Genomic DNA, 21,517 nt, shown 5'->3' on the forward strand with positions numbered 1-21,517 from the left:
CCAGGAGAACTTTTTTGTGCCTCAGTTTCTTCGCCTGGGAAAAAGAGTTGTTGAAATTTTGTTAAAGGTAACAATCTACGCATAATTATAAATTACTTAAAGCTTTTATAAATTGTGCCATGTGCAAGATGAAGAAGGACCTGGAAGAGGAGAAACACAGTTTCTTTATATTTGTATGACTTATTCATTCTCTTCAGAAATGATGCGGTCTTAGTGTTTTTAAAGCACTTTGGCATTACTGCCTGGATAATGAGATGCCGCTTTTCTACAAATTGGTACTTATTGATTTATTTTGAGAACCTCTTTAGGTTTAGTCCACAAGCTAAAGTGTGGCAAATTTGTAATTCCATGTGCCAAAAAAAAAAAAGGGAGCTCGGAGGAGTCACGAGTGTTTTACCCACCACCCTTCTGCTCTGTAGCATATACTGGATATGAGGCACCAAAAAGGGCAGAGGAACCCATAAGTTCCTTTTTCCTTGGCACAGGAGAGTGAGACGCCAAGACTGGGAGAATAGAATGTGCCCGGCCTTCCATAGCACAAAACAAGTTAGCCGGGAATCCAGGTGGAGAGAGACAGCAAAAGCAGATGCAGTTTACCCACCACCCTTATGCTCTGTAGCATATACTGGATATGAGACACCGAAAAGGGCAGAGGAACCCATAAGTTCCTTTTTCCTTGGCACAGGAGAGTGAGACGCCAAGACTGGGAGAATAGAATGTGCCCGGCCTTCCATAGCACAAAACAAGTTAGCCGGGAATCCAGGTGGAGAGAGACAGCAAAAGCAGATGCAGGCTATGGCACAGGCCTGACCTTAAGGGAGTGGAAGCCATCTGGAATTAAGGATCAGATGGTCTCTCAATCAACTTAGAGTATCCTAATGATTCTGCAGAGTAGGTTGAAGCGAAGTCTAAATCTAGGTTTGGGTTTTAGTACCCTTCCACGATCGTCAGTCCCGAAAGGGTTCTACCTAGGGCCACGGGCCACCTTTATACATGCTTTCTACCTTGCTCCCTCTCTGAGCATGACCCAGGCGTTCAGACAAACCTGGGAAGCCCTGGAGTTGGAAGGTGGGCAAAGGTCATCTTCAGGGGGGAACCTATGACCTGGGTCAATCCCACTTCTCAGAGCTCACCAGTACTCAGCAGGTACTGGCCCAGAATACCTCTGTGTCCCAGGGTGGCTTAGAGCTCAATCTGTCACCACGGTCCACTCTGTCCTGGTGTTCCCGTGAGACGTCTGTAGGACTGTGGTTTCTGAGCTCCGGTTTGTTCATTCTTCCCAGGACTTTGCTTTTCCATGGGGAGAAAAAAAAATATGACATAAGAGCCCCAAGAATCGGTTATAGTCACAAATCATTATGATGGATGTGAGAGGGAAGTTGAGATGTGTGAACCATGTCCGAAGGACCTGATTACAGAAGTGATGGTAGAACCCAAAACAGTTTGCAGGCTTCCAGACTGAGAGTGAGTGTCCGGGTAGGAACCAGGAGACAGGCCTGAGTGATGAAAGGAAAAGTCCTGGGAGGCCCTGGACACACTGTGAGAAGGCCTGAAACACAGATGTCAGCTTAAAGCAGGACACGTTTGATAAAGCATGGTTACATGGGATAAAAAGTAAAAGATTCCTTAAGAGGATGTTCCCTTCGGATTTCAAGTTGGTTGAAGAGGAGGGGAGGGAAAAGCTTTCGTATCTGAAGATCATCAAAGAAAATTAGAATTAAAGAGATAAGACACTATAATTAAAAAGATAGGACACTGTGAATGAAATGCATATGGGAAAACCTTTTCATGTTCTCATATCCTAGGGAATGAGAAAGAGTCCACAATGCAGAAAAACATCTTGAATATATTTGTTATATTTAGCATGCGTCATGTGGCAGGTATTAAACTGTGGTAATCTAGTTAGTTTTGAGAAGGGTTACAGTAGAGAATCACAGGGGAAATCATTTGTGCTGGACCTTAGCTGATGATGGACCATGGAAAACATGTATATATGTATGTAGGTATGTATGTATAGCATTTATTTCTGGAACATGGTAGGTGCCCATTTCCTGAGCTCCCTCTCTGTACCAGACACTAGCCCAGGCTTGTGATCTGCATCTTCTGTAATCTCATAACAGCTTGCCAGATTGTTGTGCTTTTAGCTATGAGGAAACATACTCAGGGAGAGTAAGGAATTTGCCCAGACCACTCACCTACTAAGCAGCAGAATAGGATTCAAATCCAGGTCCATTCAAAATCCCCTGCCCTTGAACCCACGTGAATAGAATTGATGTGGGAAATCCCTCCCATGTTACGGACGCACTGCTCAAGGTAGAGCAGAATTGAGTTCAGGATGTCATTTGGCCCCTTCGGTTAGCATCCCGGGGTCTTTCTGTGAAGCTGATAAGCTTTCTTACTTGGCTACATCTTTTCCCCGCCTCCACTTTGACCACGCTCCAATTCTAATTTTAGAGATATAGTTTCTGAAGTAAGGATATTGAGGGGCAGTGTTTGTGGTCCTTCTTTCCTACGTGTGTGCTCTATAAAGCCAACTCCGTTTACAGCTCCCAGCTCAGGGTAGCATCTTTGGTTATAGGAGGTGAGCCCAGAAGGGTGGCACACCGTGAACTGATGGCTTAATCTAGGAACATAAAATTAATATCTATGGCTCCTGTTATGATATGCTGACTTTCCCTGCCCCTTTTTTCTTTTTCTTTTTCTTTCTTTCTTTCTTTTTTTTTTTTAGTGTCCCCTCTTCCTGCTGCTCCAATGTTTGAAAAGTTGATGCTTGCATAAATGACATGAGATTTTCCCATGGGCACCTCTGTAGAGTTGTACATTTAAAATTTATGTCTTCCAGGGATGAAAAATATACATGCCACATGTATCCAGCAAGGGATAAAGGACCCTGAGGGAAATGAAAGTTCATGCTACCGTTAAAAGAAAAAGATCTCATATCTCTATTTTTATGATCAAGACTCTCCTGAATAATGGATGGATCTACTCAGGAAAATCCTATTTCTAGCAGTAAAACTGAGTCTGATTAAGACTACATATTATTGAAAAGGGCACCATCATATACTTATGGTTGCAGTTTAAAATAGTGCAGCCCATTTGGACAGTAGTTTGGAATAGAATTTTAAAAGGTCTTGCTAACTCATGGCTTAGTCATACTATCTCTGGGAATTTATCCCAAGGAAAGAATTCTAAATAGAGGCTTTTTAACAATGATTTTTCAGAGCAGAATACTTAACCATAGTGATAAAAAATTGTAAACTTAAATGTCAAAAAAGGGTGAATGTTGGTAATTTTTTTAAATAGTAGATTAAAAAAGTATATCACATGAAAAATGCTGTATTACTTTAAAAACTGGATAAAATTAAATCTATTATGATTGTAGTTATGGGAATAAAACCTATGTATTTAAAATTTTTTCAGAAAAAATGGAAATACCATTATGCTATTAAAGACTTCGTTTCAGTGGTAGGACTACAGGCAACTTTTTTTAAGCTCATATTTCCATATAAGAAGTAGCACCTCTTATGTCATTAAAAATCGTAATGGATAGCAAGAATTGGATTTTGAATATTAAAGACCATTTCATGTCTACCGTGCCCATTTCCGGAACTTGGTCCTCTTTTCCGGTCTGCATATTGTGAATGGATCTGGGTCACTTCATGGCTCTTAGCTCAGTCTTCAACCCAGATAGCAGTCGGGTAGAATGGATGACCTGGAAAATTTAGAAATGAAGATGGGTTCTCTATTCCAATTCTTCCTTGTCCTCCCTGACAAGTCCAGGTGAAGAGTTGGTTAAATAGATATAAACTGCTCAGAAGAAATTCACTTGCCATAATGTGAAAGAAACACAATGCCAGTTAGAACAACATCTCTTTTTGCTGTTCTTGAGCCTAGCTATTTTTTTCAGTTTGTGGATAAACAAGTATTACATAGCTAGAAGACAAACAGTTGTCTGTAATTTAGCAAAGCGCCAAATAATGAAAGATAGCTAACTTTATCATCTTTAGTGGCTGAGGGAACTCAAGGAGAAAATAATAGAATAAAAGGTCATAACTTTCATAATTCCTGGCAGCCAGAAATAAGATATATTCTGTGATTCTTTTTTCATCCAAAACATTGTACCTTTTGGAATTATGTCATTAATTATTAATTAAAGTAGATGTTTGGGGTAGGGGTGGCCTTTACTAAGTCTTTTCATTAAAACCCGAGAATTGGTCATTTTATCCCTGTGTGTGTTTACTGATTTCCAGTTGCTACAAACTGTCATGTTGTAAACACATTTTTCAGTAGTTCATCGTCACCTTCCTTACTTGTAGTGCTTTCAAAGAGAACAATGGCCTTTGTCTAGATGAGGAAATGGGAGATACGTAGCTGAGAGCCTAGTGTTTTGAATACTAATAAGCTGTTTTGTGATCAAGAACCAAGGTGGAAAAAAACAACAAGGATTACAACAGTTTTTCCACGTGTGTTTGTATTTGAAGAGAAAAGGGAGAGGACACTTGTTTCATTTCTTATGTTTTTTTTCCTCCCTTCCTTTTCCATCTTTAGACAAAGCCCGTTGCATTTGCAGTTCGGACGAATGTCAGCTACAGTGCAGCCCATGAAGATGATGTCCCAGTGCCAGGCATGGCCATCTCATTTGAAGCAAAAGATTTTCTGCATGTTAAGGAAGTAAGAAAATAATCTGAATTCCCGTCCTCGTGATTTTTAACCTCGAAATATCGTTTCTTATTCCTTATTGCTGTGAAATAGCATTGCATAGAGCCGTAGTTGTGTAACATACACACGAAATCGGTGCCTCTCAACCTTTTCTAATATAAATATAACCCTTTTAAAGAAGAAAGAAGTCGCAGGCCTCTTGCAATAATTTCAAGGCTCCCCTGGGCTCTGTGACCCAGAAATTGGAAACTACTGGAGGAAATGATCCTTTTTTATGTTTAACCTGTGCTTTTTATCTTAATTTTTAACCCTGACTTTGTATGGTTCTCCCCTCATGTTTCGAGTTTAACCATTTGGGGAGGGCTTAATAATAATATCTAGAATTCATGGTCTCTCCTCTCTGCTGACAGTGTCTCAACTCAGGCCACTGGTGGCTTTATCCTCCTTCGATGACAGATTTCTGCACTGGAAGGGAAAATAGGAGGAATTGGAGCCAAGAAAGCAAGAAACAGATAGCAAGAAAGTCCTTTTTCCTCCATGCCACAAGTCACCACCTTTCAGTTAACGATGACTCAAGTCTGTTAACTGGAAAAAATCACCCTTAATTAAGGTTTATTGTGAGTCAACATTTATCCAATGCCTGCTGTGCAGCACACTGTATTAAAAGGCCAGAAATCCTCCCTACATGACGTTTTCTCCGTGTGCGATGATGAGGTTTCTTAGACCTGCAGGAATTTACAGTTGGAACCTAGGGGAGGATGTGTTCTAGGAAGCATATGTAAATTTAAGTGCTTGCTGCACAAAAAGCTGTCAGCCAAGAAGGTGGGGACTGCCAATTAAAAGAGCCTGGAGAATTTAGAGCCTACCATTTCATTAACGTTTAGAAAGAGATGCAAAATACTGGCTAAGGAAGGAAGGGTAGAGGAAGTTTTTAGAAGTGATGGCGGTCCAGAATTTGGCTTGACTGACAGGAAGTCGGGTTAATCCAGGGCGTCCTCCTCATGGCTGATGCTTGGAGAGGAATCTTTCTACCATGAAAGGAGAAGGAAAAAAAAAAAAAAGGCTGGGCAGCCACAGTCAAAGGTAGATAGCAAAAATACCGGGTACAACACATGCATGGGGCTGAGCTGTATGTCAGAGAAGGCTCATAACTTTATCCTTAAGTAAAAAAAAAAAAAAAAAAGAAAATGGATACTCTCCTTTGAAATGTTCAAGAACAAACTTGAAAAATACTATTCGGTTGAGGGAAATCAAACCCAATATAAAGATTTAGGGTACATATTTCGTCTGCGAGAAAGAAATTAGCAACATCAACAGAAGTAAAGAAAGCACCTGTGAGCAGTGCACCAGGTTAGTTATAAACCTGTCTATACAAAGGTGAATTTTGCTCTGACACAAAACAGTTCAGGTAGATTTCAGTATTTATCTCTTACTCGAAAATACTCCTGATGAATCAGGTTGTATAAGGGGAAGACCCCTGTGACACTCTAATTCCTAATGGCCTCCTGTTGGAAATGGCAGTTAATCTTTGAAGGAGGGAAGTTAACCTACTCACAGTGACAGCAACAGCTGCGATGGAATTCAGACTAGTCTTAATTCTTAACCAAATTCTTCGTCGTCACCAAAAATACTTCACTTTTACATGCTCATCCCGTGAACCTAAAGGTTTCTTGAATTGTGGTATATAGTTCATTGTAAATTCCATAGTATTTCTCTCCTCTGAAAGTAGTTAATATGGGGGAAAAGACAATTTGACGGTTCGAACTGCTGTGTACTGACCTTAACAAATTTGGTTTTGCGTTTAGAAATTTAACAATGACTGGTGGATAGGGCGATTGGTTAAAGAAGGCTGTGAAATCGGATTCATTCCAAGCCCAGTGAAACTAGAAAATATGAGGCTACAGCATGAACAGAGAGCCAAGCAAGGGAAATTCTACTCCAGGTATGAAAAAAATGTCGTGTTTGTGTAAAAGTTCAGACTGTACCATCATCCATGTGCCATTGTTTGCTGTGTTCAACATGTCACCACGTTGACTGGTGATGGGGTTTACTGATAGAAACACAAATCCTGCATTTTAAAATCTTCATCCTAGCATCTCATTTTCACCCAATTTGGGAGAGCATCAAATTAATCGATAACATTAATGAAAAATAGCTAAGGTCATAGACTATTAAATTCAGGCATCAGTGCAGAGGAAATTCCGAAGTCTTAATCCTTACTGAAAATATTCTGGCACTGGACAACCTTGGTGACTAATCCCAGTGTCTGTAGCTGCCTGGCATGGCGTGAAGACGTTGTAGAGCTGGCAGTCTTAGATGTTATTGGCAAAGAGCAGCCCTTGTGGCCTGTTAGTTTCATTTTCACTTGAGAAACTCAATTTTCAGTTCTCCCTACTGCTAAGCATTTAAAGGGAAACTCAATATGAAAACGGTTAAAATTGCCTTTGCAGATAGCAATTAAATGATTTATGTAATAGGCTGAGGCTGAATAATCCTTCCTACGATTCTGGTGGTGATTTGCCCCCCACTAAAAGAAATACTAGAAGGGTTACTCCAACATGGAGTGAATTTGAAAGTGAACCCTATGCAGCCAAGTTCAAGAACATGGCCTGCTTCTCCCTATGTGAAAGGCTGTGATATGGCCAAGGCGTTTCTTTAATATAAATAGGTAGGCTTCTATTTTCTTTAGTTTACATTTCATTTATATAATGAAGCAAATCTTTTGTCAACGATAATGTTTTAGTGTTAGCAAGAATTTAGAAGATGTATCTTCTCTAGTGTTTTTTAACTGAGAGGATCTTTTAGTTCAGATGGATCTCCCTTTTAGGGGACCTCTACCCCATATTTGACTTTTATTAATCCCTGGGTTATCGGAGGCTCTCCGATTATGAGATGCATTTAGTCACAAACAAGTAGAGGCATAGAGATAAAGCACATGCATTTAACCTGTAGGATGTTGATGATCTGATACTATTCATTCCGTTCCTAGTGTTCTGTTGGCTTTATTGCCTATTTTGCTATTCTCTATACTGATAATGGTATTTTAATACTAGTTGCTAACATCTCATAATTTGGAGAAATTTTATTTTTCTGGGGCATAGCCATTGCTGTTATCCATTTGGGAATACCGTATATGGTTTATTGAACTTTGACGTTATCTCAGCTGGGGATTGTTTTGTTTTGGTTTTAGTTTGTTAAGGATAATTCAGCATTTTCCAGAGTTTTCCTGTCAAATTACTTGAGAAGAGGCTTCCATGGTCAAATAAGGTCAGGGCAGTACTACGCAGTAAAAAGTTATTTTAGGATTTTTCGGAGCCTTTAAAATGTTAATGTCCACTGTGAATCTGGATAGTGGGATGGGGTATTTTTTCAACACATACTAAAATTACCATATAAAACCTTTTCTTGGTTTATGTCTTAGGAATAGTTTTTTGTAGAACAGCATTATGGAAAATTCGGGATGAGTTTTGCAGAGACAGACTTGTGTATCTTTGTTTGCTTCTTCATATACAAAGTGAGAAAGGACAACTACTTCTAAAGGGTGAAAGAAGTTTTTGCCAAAATGATTATGGAAGCACGGTTTTTTCTGCCTCCCAACTGGGCATCCCTGGTCAGCCCAGCTTTGTAAGAACCTGTGGGAACGGTACATATTAGATCCTTCATGTCACAGATGAGGACAAGGGCTGAGAGAAGTTAGAGAACTTGACCAAGGTCACAGAACTAGAAAGCAGTAGAATCAAGATGAAAATCTAGTCAATCTGACTGTAGCCTGACTTCGTATGACCTACCTGGCTAGACACTGCGAACACATAGCCAGGACTTGACACAATAAGCTCAGAACAAATCATCATCATTGCTATCTGTTATTAGTTACTACATTAGATATATTGTTTGCTGTTGCGTGTTTTCCTTAAAGAATTACACATTATCTGCATTTGGGGAGTGTCACATTTCCTCACTTATTTCAGGGAGCTGGGCCACCTTTTCTATAACCATAGACATTTTCCTTTGATTTTCTTGATTTCATTTTGTCCTGTCTTTTTACCTAAGCTTTTGCCTAAATAAGTGAAAATATCTTTACTTACTTTCAGAGGTTTCTTCATTTGTCTCATAACATTTTGAATAGTGTTTTGGGGACATAAGCAGAATTCAGAAGTATTTTAAAAGTCCGACACAGAAATTATAAAAACCAAGGTCGTAAAACTGGGGCACAGCTCAGGAACGTGGCATTTTTACAGAATTAAAAGTTAAGGGCAAATTTGCATTCTGAACATTTTTGACTATTTGCAGTATTTGTCGCAATTTTACACAATTCAAATAGTACTTTGACTTTTATTGAAATTCAGAAAACTGAATTTCAATAAAACTGAACTGAAATTAGACTTAGCACCTTAGAAAATTAAATTCTGGAAGAAAACGTTTTGGTTCTGATAATGGATATTCTTATGTAACTGTCACAAATTATTTCTATAAATAACAGTTTTCATTCATTTTACTTACTGTCTGGTATCCCTGTTATATGTACTGAAGTATCTTTTAAGAACCTTAAAAATATGTAGAGGCCTTCTGCTAGTTGCTTAAAGTTTTTCTGTTGTTTGTCTCTTTTATGGATTAAAATGCCAGAACAGTAGCAATAAAATTCAGCTTGGTACTGGTATTTTAGTGGGACTTATATTCATCTATTAATATTTACATCAGTAAATATTGTTCTTTAATGCATAGATACTGTAGCCAGTAATTTCAAACAGACCCTGACTCAGCTGTGATAATAAACTTTAGATAATAAACAATAAGATTGTCCTCTCAAAATTCCATGTCACTCTTGTATGATATTCCTTTCCATCTTCATTTATAAAGAGGCCATTTAGTAGTATGTTATTTAGCGTCCTGGTATACTGGTAAAAATCCAAAACAAAACAGAAATGCTGTTGATCTAATGTTAATGTTAAACTTTCTAAGACAGAATCACGTCTTATATCACACTTTAGAATTTGGTAGTTGTGAAGTATATGCCCTTTGAATCATTCCTAAATTAACCAAGTTTAATCCACCATGTTAACCATGCTTGAGGAATGTTCCAGATGCTATCTGAGGGTTAACTCATCCCGTACTCTGTCATGTTCCTTCGCGTGTCTTTTAAAGGTTAGCAAGTTTTGGTATTGTTGTGTACTTCTTTTATAGGTTGCTCATGAAAACTTGAGTTTTTTCAGTCTTAATATACTAAAACTAACCAAGCTAAAGCAGGAATCAAGCAAGGAAGAAATGATAAGTTTACATTGCTTCAGAGGGTCTCTAAGACAGAAGAAGCAAAGGAAATCTCTGCCATCACCTACTCGTGATCCGGGCAGTGAATCTCAGGGCTCCAGAAATTACCCTAGTTCTCTTCCGTTCTCCTAAGGCCTTTTAAAATTAAACCTTGAATTTGAAAGAAGGACAATCACATGGCTGTTTCCTGTGCTCCGGGAATCTCCACTGGGAAATCATTATTTGCCTCCACGTAGAGAAAACAAATGGAAAGTTCCATGAAAACACAATGAGTAGTTATGTGTATTAAACAATACAAATGTTTTGATATCTGAAATAACTGTCAGGTTTAATATACATTTTTGCTTTACTCCAGTAAATCAGGAGGAAATTCATCATCCAGTCTGGGTGACATAGTACCTAGTTCCAGAAAATCGACACCTCCATCATCTGGTAAGTAGGTGGAAGCGCCGAACGGTACACACTACAGCTCACTTTTTCCTCGGTCTTCCCGAGCTGTATGAACTTGAACATACACACACCGAGTTCCTGGGTTAACCCTAGAAGTGTGGAAAAGGGGTCAGAAATAAGTATGCACGTATGCAGTTAGAATCGGTCTGGGGGATTTCTTTCTGGCTTTGGAAAACAAAGAAACCTGTCGGTGTGTTCACTGTAGGTTCCTTGGATGATCCAAGTGACGAATGTATTTAACCTTTTCTCCCTCGCCTCCATCCACCGTGGGGACCAGCGCGTCATCATGGGCAGTAAATGGGTCGAATGCTCATCGATAGCCACAGTGTGATGTGAGGTGTTGGCCTCGATGTTACGTAAAAGGAATTAAAGCTTTTAGAAAGGTTAGGAAAGGAAAGGAAAGTGATGGCGTCGTGAGCCTGACATGAGCTAACACTCGAAAGCCAGCCTCTGTGGAAGACGCATAGAAGTGTTGGAAAAAAGGGGAACACACTGTGGGAAGAGCAAGTGCTGTTTTATGCTGTTTTATTTCCACAGTGGTGGGTCCGTGCTTCCTGTGGCCAGTTAAAGTCGAATTTCAGATAAACAACAAATAATTTTTTAGTATAGGTGAATATCGTATGAACCATACTTATACTAAAAAAATCATTTATTGGTTATCTGAAATTCAAACTGAATTGAAATTTTTTTGGCTGAATGTGGCAGCTCTGCCATTCTGGGTGCAACTTGGGGTTCCGATTACAGAAATAGGAGAGTAATTGGTCAAATTGTGTGGAAGCCCATGCTCAGAGTCTTGGTTTGCTAAGAGATGCACTTGGCAGTCAGAGTAAGATTATAAGGATCGGCCAGAAGAGCATTTGAGAACAACGATGCCACATCAGACTCCCAGGAAGCTGGAAGTGGGGAGAGGTCAAATGCAGAGACTCGTGAGTCTACGAAGTTAGGGAAGTAGCTGCACTGTGACTGCTGTGCCTTGGGAACAGGATCCCCTATTACTCATCAGCACGCCTTGTTCCCAGATGTTGGTGGCTTTTCAACGCCCCTCAAGGGCTTCTTAGTAAAAACTATAGGACTTTTTAAGTGAGCAAGATGTGAATACAATAAAAAAAGTAAGTCATTGTAGCATGCATATAATTTTTAAAAACACGTACTTACACCTTACAGTAATTCTGAGTTGCTCAAAATTAAGTAAAATCGTGAGTTTGAAAGGAAGACTGAAACTTTTGTAGGTATTATGTGAGGCTTACGTCTTCCCTTGACCAGCAGGGAGTAGATATTTTCTGCAGGTGCAGAAAGAGGCTTATCCCAGCTTCTCCTCAAAGGTGTGAGGTTGTAGGGATTACCATATCAACCTTATACTCTTACTGTATATCTTAAAAACTGGAGACTCTCGAGGACTGACGCCAGGCTCTTGAAATGAGAAAACGCTACGTCACATCGTAATAAAGCTGCAGCCCCTCCCGCAGATGTCAGTCCCCCTTCCGCAGACCAGTAAGATTCTCCCACACCCTCTAACCACACTGTAGCCTTCTCATTGTTTTGTCACTGTAATCAGAGCAGGAACGTGCATTTTGAAGAATAAATTAGTGTATTTGTAAAGGCACATTTCATTTTTGTAGTCAGATGTTTCATCGTTACTGAAAATAAAGCTAAAAGTTTAATAAAATAAAGGTGATTTAAAACTTCACCCAAGTTTTATGCAAATACAGAGCTTTGGAATAACTTTTCTGAACACCAAGAGCATAATATATCTGTCTGAGTAGATTGGAGATACCAACCAACTACAAAATTGATCGTGGGCGTGTCATAATCCTGGTATAATTTTTGTCCCAATAGCACAGGAAATTCTGCAGAGAGGGTCCCCCAACCACCTCCAGGGAAAACTGCCTAAGCTACTACATGTGGATAGGCCTGCAGTTGTAATTTTCCTCTCTGTTTTCCAGAGGCCTTGTCTACAGTTCACCTCACCCATTGCTAGACCAAAGAGTGTAAGCATTTGCCTAAAGCAGACATATTTGGAGGTCCCCAAGGATCTGGGTGATGGGGTAGTGGCTATAGCATAGTATGCGCTCCACACCTGCACGTCTGTGTACAAGTTACTCTCGCCCTGTGCCACTCAACTTGACTTTAGAGTCTAAGGTTAAAATTTAAATTTCAAAACGTGTTTCCAAGGCTCTTTACAAAAAAACAAAAAGCAAAAAAAAAACTAGTGAGAAAAAATTTTAAAAACTAATTTCAAATTTACAGAAGCAGTTTTTCCCAAGTAAATACCAAATTTGCCAAGGGATGCAAATACAAGTATGAGATTAAAAAGGGACGGCGTCTCAGTGTAAGAACTATTGAGTTGAATAAAGTATGCAAAACTATGAAAAGAGTTGAGCATGCTTATTAACTTAGTAATTTCTTTAATGTGTTTTGAAAGTGGCCAAACGTTTCAGAATTCTCTGAGTCTCAGAACGAACACAGAGGCTTTTAGATTTAAGTTAACAAAAAGTCAGAACTAGTGAATTAGAATGTTTTCAAGTTGGGGTTTCGAGCCCTTGTGACCGAATACAGTCAAATTTCAAACCTGACTCACAGGTTGTGTGGGTGGGTGGCTAAATCGCTGGGCAGTGTCACAGCTAAACTTCCTCTGCATTTCCATGCTTCCTCTGAGAAATAAAAAAATCCATCTGCTGATCACAGCAGGTCAGAATCAGCGGACAAATCATCAAGTCCAGTTCATGAACTTTGGCATCGCAGGGTCCTGTCGACTCTGACGGGCCTCAATTTCAGGAGGGCTCTTGGGGCACTGTCCTTGGAGGGTGGCGTTTCTGAGCCCAGTGAGAATGGTAGAAGCATACAGGAATTTACCACCAGGAGGGAAACTTATCAGGTGTTGGATAAGATATAATATAGGAATAATGAAAAAGTGACCCAGAGACACTCTGTCATATCCAGGAAGACATACATGACATACTAAGATGGGATTTGAGGGAAAACATTACAGGGTGCTATAAAAGTTAGCCTCGATTCAAACCCCTGGGCAAAGTTTGTAATGTTTCCGTTGCATACTATGTGCAGAATCTTTTAGTTCATCAGTATGTATCGATGGGGCAAAGAGAAAGACATATTTATTTGCTACATCTAACTAAATTCCTGGAATTAACTCAGTCCGTTATTACTTTCACTGGAGAATCAATCGTACCTCATCTTTATGCCAGCAATAGCTGATATTTGCAATGTTGCGCAAACAATGCCAGGTTTTCCATGTCATCACAGGTTTTTGGCCTAGTACAATGAAAAGGAACATTTCAACAAGAGATCCTAGTTTTCAAAAGGCTGAGTCATCTAATATCCGTAATAACTTCAGAACTGAAAAATAATGGGATGCCTATCAGATGTTCTCCCGTCATTTGAAAAGGTTAGCAGCAGCTGTCGTGAGCACCGATTCAGCTGGCGTATCACAGGGAATGGTAGTGGCTTGGCAGCACCGAGCCGTCTGTGATTTCAGAGGGGTGATTTATTTGTCCCTTAAATCTGAATGTGCTGCGGTCATCGTTAGAGAGCTAACCAGTGCAATGTGATGCTTTCCTGGGGTGAGCAGGTTTCCTTCTTGTACTTGACCTCATCTGAACCATAGAATAATTTTCTCTTGAGCTCAACTGCATGATATCTTCCCGAATTCTGACACTGAGGACACAGCCCCACTTGGGGAGCAAAGGGAAGTGGAAGAGTGAGCCAGGATGGAGAAGAGACTGCCCTTGAAATGGCAGCATGGCGTAGGGACTGGGAGGGCCTCCCAGAGGCAGCGGAACCAAGTTCTGAGTCCTCGCTCTGCTGAGTCTTTTCAAGAGTTCATCTCTTAAGTCTTAAAAATAAGAGAGTTGAAGATGATCTCTGAGGTACTTTCCAGCTTTGAGTCTACAGTCGATAAAATTCTCTAGTAATTGCATGTGGAAGCATTTTATAAACTTCGAAATGAGACGATGGATCTGTTTTTATTTATTTCACCTAACGCTTAATTTTTAAGTGCTATATCTTCAGATAGAAAGATTTTAGAAGAGTGAAAGCATGTCGAACCACAAACCTAAACCTCTCATTCTCCGGATAAGGAGACCAGAGGCATATTCCCTTATCCGTGTGCCCTTCCACGCTGCCTTTTGTATTATGTCCAGTGGCTTTATAAAAAATCATCGATAGTCTCCTTACGTCATTTTATTAGACTCATTTCACTTGGAGATCCACGGATCCAGTGTTTCCCAATGAGCCTTCAAGCAGGGTGTAAATATCTTGAAATCATTTTCATCCTGCCCATTCTGGAACCTGCCCTGACTCATTTGCCTTGTGTATGACTTCTGTGTGTTGTCCGAATTTAGGATTTTCTGTTCTTTCTCCCTCGAGTGACTGTTGCAATTTCAGTGAAGCTTTTTCACACTGCCCTATTTTCACACAAAACCAAGCAAAATAAGAAATCTGAGGCACGTTGTGACACAGGTTGCCAGTGGGGTTCCTTATTATCTAAAGGCTGGTTTAAGATATTATAAGAAGTAAAGTGAAATATTCTGCATCATGCTTATAGATGGTCGACATGGAAAATAATCAACATCGTATTTGAAACTACAAATTTAAAATATGTTTCTCTGAAAATATTACTTGCGACCTAGTGTAAAATTGATCAAGCAAACGTATGACGAGGGGACCTTTCAGTTCTGTTCGATTTGAATACATTGCATTCTTAACACGCGTTACCTTTAAATTTTACATTGTTTGCTGTGCCGAGCGCTCATGATAGATCTTTACTAAAGTTAAGTTTATTTGCTTTCGTTTTATTTTTTTTTATATATATAACCTGTTTTTCCTCTCCTGTCTGCCTGATGATTTTTGAATTGTTTGTCTGTATATAGCTATAGACATAGATGCTACTGGCTTAGATGCAGAAGAAAATGATATTCCAGCAAACCACCGCTCCCCTAAGCCCAGTGCAAACAGTGTAACGTCACCCCACTCCAAAGAGAAAAGAATGCCCTTCTTTAAGAAGGTAACATTAGCTTCCGAGCTCCCATCTGTCCACCTGCTCAACCGCACTGCGTCACATTTCCTAGTCCTGTTGACTGTCTGCGTCCTTTGATAAGCCAATAACATGCATGCTCTGTGTTTCTTTGTTTCTCTTCCATGCTGCTGTAGCTAAGCAGAAGCAGAAATCGGTAAGTTTACGTTGACGTAAGCTGTGTTGATCCTGCCACTGGCATCATTAGCATTCAATCCCGCAGTTTGATTAAATACAAACATTTCTGTCTTAAGAAAAAAACCTGTCCAACACCTAATTGAGTTCATGCATTTCAAACCAGCTAAATTCAGTGAGTGACCTGTTAAAACACCATTACAGTACTTATCCTTTTTGATGGAATAATATCTACCACCAAGGGAATCTGTTGAAACATTTTCAGGATGTCGAACACTGACAACGCCATATAATGCACCTCTATTGTGCATGCTTATTCTGTCTGTCTTTGTCTCTTTCTTTTTTCCAGAAATTTAACTTATAATCAAGCATATTAAAACCATTATTAGATTCTGATTTATGATATCCAGATACATAGCTTGTACTAAAAAAAAAAAAAAATTCAATTTTTAATTTAGTCAGTATTTAAACTTCTAATCCACTAGGTGCAAAATCTACAGATGAACAAGACCAGTGGAAAACTGCAGGCTTGTTTTGGCGGTTTACTGTGAGTTTTTCCTATTGTCATATATAAATACTCTCCCGATGTTCTTGCCTCCTCCATCAGTCAGATTTCAGCATCTCAAACCTGTTGGACCATGGGGAGGTGGCCGTGCCTAGAGCCTTTGCCACTGGCCAGCCTAGATGCTAGCCGGTGGTGCTCTCTGTCCCCTGACTGGAAACTAGAGTATCCTGAGCTCTCTTTACTCCAGACAAAGTCTGCTTCTTTTCAACGCATTTTGTAGCTTCCAAGAGTTATTTTTAAAGGATGCCCCTTGTCGACACAATTTCCATTTCTTCTCTCCTTTTACACGCCACGTTCCACAGCCTACCACGCTGTCTTTATTATCATACTTCCTGACGTCACCAAGTCTGACACGGCCATGGGTATATCGTGACACGCAGGTGTGGAGCAAAGCTGACTCCGCCCTAAACTCTCCATGTCCTGAACTTTTTTCCTCTGCACACAAGTATTTTACTCTGTGGAGAAACTCTAAAGTCCTCAATGAGCTATCACATGCCAAACTGACCAAACTATGAAGTAGATTGTTGTTGTTTTTTAAAATTATGGTTACTTTAATAGTGGAAGACCTCAGCACTCCAGACAAAGATGAAAACACCCGAATTTTCTGTGTTAACACAGAAAGCCCCCGCTCGATGTTCACCCATGACAGTGGGCCCGTCTGGTCCTATCTTCTTGTCACGACGAAGACTTTCAGTGGGTGACTAACAGCACAGAAGCCTAGAAAATCAACATTGCTGAGCCTCTCTGGGCTTTACAGAGTAACACGAACTAAAACCATGTTAGTCGAGATAGGTTTTTTTGAAGTTTGCTTTACTCTGACATTCCAAAACTTTAAAAATGTTGATCAGTTTTTCCACTGAACGATTCGAACAAAATACGGTTAGCAGGAAAGGGCAGATACAGATGTTGGTGTCGTTATCAGTAGGGCACCAAGTTCTAATATTCCATCAAATAAGGTAATTTCTGTAGCTACCCTATCGATTAAGAAGCTGACTGATTACCAGCACGGGTGACCCTTTGCTAGCTGGCAGTCACAGATCAAAGGAACCAAAGACCTGTCAAATACTGGGCCACTTAATACTTAAAGGCTTGAAATAAAATTTCTTGGTAGCTGTTACTAAAATGCATGCAATTTGTATTCCTAATTACGACGGTGGGAAAGGTATTCTCATACGGCATAGTTATAAAGACTTGGCTTCTAAACATTTTCAGTGTGATCCCAGGTGGTATAACTGTAATAATTTAATAAATATGCTTATGATGCCTTCGGCACTGGTACCCATTCTTCTCATGTTATTATGTGGTCAACTTCAGTGCAGAGCGCAAAAACAATGACGACAAAAGCCTGAGATTTAACGATGAGATGGTTTTCCATGTTTTAGGTTGCTTTTAGAGTGGTGCTTGTGTGGCATTTGTGCTGTCACTGTATTATGTTTGTCTTGTTCTTTTTTCTGTTTAAATATGTCTATTCTAGCTTTACCATGTCTTTTAAAATGAATCGTGAATGCGAGGTAGAATTTTAAGCAGTAAAATTTGACAGCACAGTCACAGTAGTAGTTCCTTCCTCTCTGATTATATTTATCTACCACTGTCGGTGAAATCTCAGATGGAAGCTTTTGAATTTGAAATGGTTTTTAATTCCCCTCCCCTTCAGGAAGTCAAATTTAATCGAAGTCAGAAAGTTTGTAACGAGCAATTTTAAGCAACGATACAATGATCTGGAGCAATGGGCTGATGCAAAACTTAGATTCACATTTGCTCATCCGTTTTTCAAATTCTTAAAATACTTTAAAGAACATTTTTCTTTTGGTCTGTGTGACCAAAAGAAATTCTTAAAATCTTAAAATACAATTTTTCAGATGCTCCTTAATGCAGAAAGCTTCATATAACGGTGATTTGTTTTATCTCACCATCTAAGGCCATATTGCTCTCTCTTCTGTGTTAAAAAATATATATATATATCATTTTGGGGGTCAATTTTACATTTTCTGCTATCAAATTTGAATATGATCAGACAAATTAGCTGTTACCTAATTTTTGGAAAAACTTTATTTTGGTCATTTTATTTGAAGTAGTTAAGCTGAAAAGTTTCAAAAGTTTTAGAAATTGCTACCAAATTTAGCTCCTCCCCCTGCCCTTCCAAAAGAGATTATCGTGAAAAGGCATGAATTAGTTATGCAGCAGAAACACTGCCTAAATCGCTCTTGAGTGGCGTGTTAGAGGTGCGAGTCAACGAGCAACCTTGAGGCCACTGAAGCTTATCACACCCCATCCACCTTCCCTCAAGACACATCAGCCTTGCATTTGAAGTTTTCATTTCAAGATATAAAAACCCAAAATGCAAAAGCACTAGTCACTAAGCTATGAATAGTGATCCTGATTATGTCATGATTACTGTTCACTGGAACAACTATGCATGCCAGCTTAAACTCACTGTAAAACAGGAATTTTCAAGTATTTGGTCATGAGAGTTACAATGTTTTGAAATTAGGTGTTATCCAGGTAAGACAAACATCTAAAACGCAAAGGTAAACAGACCTTTCTTTTCTCCATAACTAACCAAGTTAGGTCTGAAAGTCTGGCTCGTCAGAACACACATGCATCTGAAAAGCAATATTAACTTCCAGTCAAGCCTGAAGCACTGATTCTGCATGAGGCATGTTTCTGTCTGTTCTACCAACTAGTTTTTGTTCAAAAGCAGCTCTTCTTGCTTTAGAAACTAATCCATTAGCAACGTTTCTTGAAGAAAGCAAGAAAACTATAGACAATTCAGTGCCTTGAGACTTTAAGAAAATAAACCCATCAGTCTTTGATTGGGTTTATTTAGAAAAGAGGCAATTTAAAAACTAAAATGTCTAGAAAGGCCTCATATTAGAGTGTTCAGAAAGACAGCAGTTTATATGTAACATATTTATATTTCCTCTGCCCATTAATCGTCTGAAGTCCTCTCTTCTCTCTGCAGACAGAGCACACGCCTCCTTATGACGTTGTACCTTCCATGCGACCAGTGGTCTTGGTGGGCCCTTCTCTGAAGGGATACGAGGTAAGGAACTGCCCTCAGGAGCACACTTGACCTTCACATGCTGAGCGGCCGTGTGACTCTACCTGCCTTTCCTGACTGTTGAATTTAGAACTTAAAGAGCTTGTCGCAGGAAAACATGTTGATTTTCAAGCTGTGGTATACACTGCTTCTTGTTTGGTTCTGTTTTCTTTTTCTTGGCTGCTGTTCTAGAGATTTCTGCTAGCTGCAGTTTACTCAGCCCTGGGAAATAGTATCAGACAGAGAGTGACTGAAACCATTCGAGATGTAATGTGTGGTCCCCAAAACATTGGGACAAGTTCAGGGAACTTCTGACTTTTTAATTGTCCTTGTATTATAACTCAGAAAAATGCAGTGACCTCGTGTGCTACTTTTTCCAAATGAGAAGCCCAGGTTTTTAAACACTCTTAAAAGGAGTAAAATTGTCGTAACGTACTTAATAGTATTTTTATCACACCTTAACTTATTGCTTGCTCAATTGCAGGTCACAGATATGATGCAAAAGGCGTTGTTTGATTTTTTAAAACACAGATTTGAAGGGCGGTGAGTATTTCAGAATCTTATGTCTTGTGGATTTTGTCTCAAAGATGATAAAACCTGGCTGGGAAAGATATGACCCCAAGAGAAAACTACCCTCCAAAGTCTAGGGTGACAGGAAATAAGTTCCATCCAATTCAGTCTGCTCCCATAAATACTCATCATTTTGGTTTGGCACATCCTCAAACCTAGATAATCCAGCTCTTTATTCCTGGCCCTGCATCCATCATAGGCCGAACTTGGCCAAATCCCAGCTGACTAGTCTCACTCTAGATTCAAGGTCAACTGACCCTCGGTGCTGCCCAGAAATACATCTCTTCCATTCACTTTTCTACTCTTTTAAAAGACTTCCGTTCCAGCTGCTCTCTCCTCTGACTTGCCCTGCTCATGCTGCTCTCCCCTATGGGCTCGCTTTCTATTCCACTGAGAAAACAGGCAAAGGACTTCGAGAGTCCCCCCACCACCCCCGTGCCCACTGGCACGTTTGCCTGAACGGGCCGCTGTTCCTTCTGTTACTGTTGGCTACAGCTAACCCACCCACTGAGGCGCTAGACGCCATTCCCCTCCCCACCCCAACATGGCCATGAAAACCCTTTTCTCTCCTCATTGGTATTTCTTGTTCTAACGGAAACACCATCAGCCTATAAACACGTAGTTATTTCTCCCTTCGATGGAAAAATCAACCTTATATTCCCCTCTGCCTGTCCCATTTTTCTCCTTTTCCTTATAGCAAAACTCCTTGAACAAGTTGTGCATCCATGCCCTCGTCTCATACTCTTGAGTCTGGTCCAGTTAACGCATCCATCACTCAGCCCAGACTAGTCGTGTCGGATCACCGGGGGGCCCTCACGTCGCCAAATGCAGGGTGAATCAGCAGTCCTTTAACTGGCATAATGGACCATTCCATCCTCTTTTAAATACTATGTTTGGCTTCTGGAACCACACTTTCCTGGTTTTCCTATTGTCTCAATAGCTACCTGTAGGTTCTTCCTCATTAACTAGACACCTTGGAAAACCCAGGCCTAAGTCTCTTGGTCTTCTCTCTCTTCTACCTATACCCCTTGGATGACTTTTCCAATGTCAAAGTTTTAAATAGCCTCTTCTTCTCTGGTTTCACCTCTTAATTCCAGACCCAGATATCCAACCGCCTATTCAGCATCAGCGCTGAGATGTCTAATGGACCTCTCGAGCTGAACCTCCCAGCTTACGCCCCAAACCTGCTTCTCTCATAGTCTCCCATATCTCAATTAATAGTTTCTTCATCTTTTAGTCCCAAGACCCTTTGGCCCCAGATCACTGAATCATTGAATCATCCTTGACTGTTCTTTTTCTCTTACATCCTATATCCAAGTACTGTTGTCTGTATCTTCAAAATATACCCAAAATCTAATGACTTTTTATATATCCCTTTGCTTTTGGTCTGAGACATTATCATCTCTTCCCTGGATTATCGCAATAAAGAGTCTCCTCACTTGTATCCTTGCTTCTGTCATTGCTCCCTTCAAGTCTGTTCTCAAGTCAGCAGCCTGAACAACCCTGTTAAACCGGCTGGATCTCATCAGTCCTTTGTGCAGATGCCATGACGTCTCTCTTCACTCAGTAAAAAGACAGTCCTTACAGTGGCCTGTAGGACCCCCTACAGTCAGACCATCCACACCCCCACACCCTTCCTTACCTTTGACTTTATCTCTTACTACTGTCCCCCTTGCTCCTTCTGCTCCTGCCACTCTGACTTACTTGTTATTCCATGAGTGTTCCAGACAGACAGATGCATGGCAACCTCAGGGCCTTTGCACTCGCTGTTCCCCGTACTAGGAATACTTTTCTCTTACTATAC

At 40.1% G+C, this 21,517-nt stretch overlaps 1 protein-coding gene across 12 annotated transcripts in view; it reads left to right on the top strand.

The window, feature by feature from the left end:
* CACNB2 (calcium voltage-gated channel auxiliary subunit beta 2) overlaps positions 1-21,517 on the top strand; it is a 312,930-nt gene that overhangs the window by 270,955 nt on the left and 20,458 nt on the right. For 6 of the 12 annotated variants that reach the window (XM_015585644.1, XM_015585645.2, XM_015585647.2 and 3 more), the window contains 6 exons: positions 4,549-4,671; positions 6,465-6,601; positions 10,280-10,356; positions 15,261-15,394; positions 19,066-19,146; positions 19,628-19,686. In XM_015585644.1, the coding sequence (XP_015441130.1) occupies positions 4,549-4,671; positions 6,465-6,601; positions 10,280-10,356; positions 15,261-15,394; positions 19,066-19,146; positions 19,628-19,686 (611 nt within the window). Of the gene's footprint in view, positions 1-4,548; positions 4,672-6,464; positions 6,602-10,279; positions 10,357-15,260; positions 15,395-15,540; positions 15,561-16,023; positions 16,086-19,065; positions 19,147-19,627; positions 19,687-21,517 lie in introns of all 12 variants that reach the window. The other 6 variants (XM_006906994.3, XM_015585650.2, XM_015585652.2 and 3 more) reach the window with 2 other exon arrangements.

This window comes from Pteropus alecto, unplaced genomic scaffold (genome assembly GCF_000325575.1).
Source record: "Pteropus alecto unplaced genomic scaffold, ASM32557v1 scaffold11, whole genome shotgun sequence".
Lineage (NCBI taxonomy): Eukaryota > Metazoa > Chordata > Mammalia > Chiroptera > Pteropodidae > Pteropus > Pteropus alecto.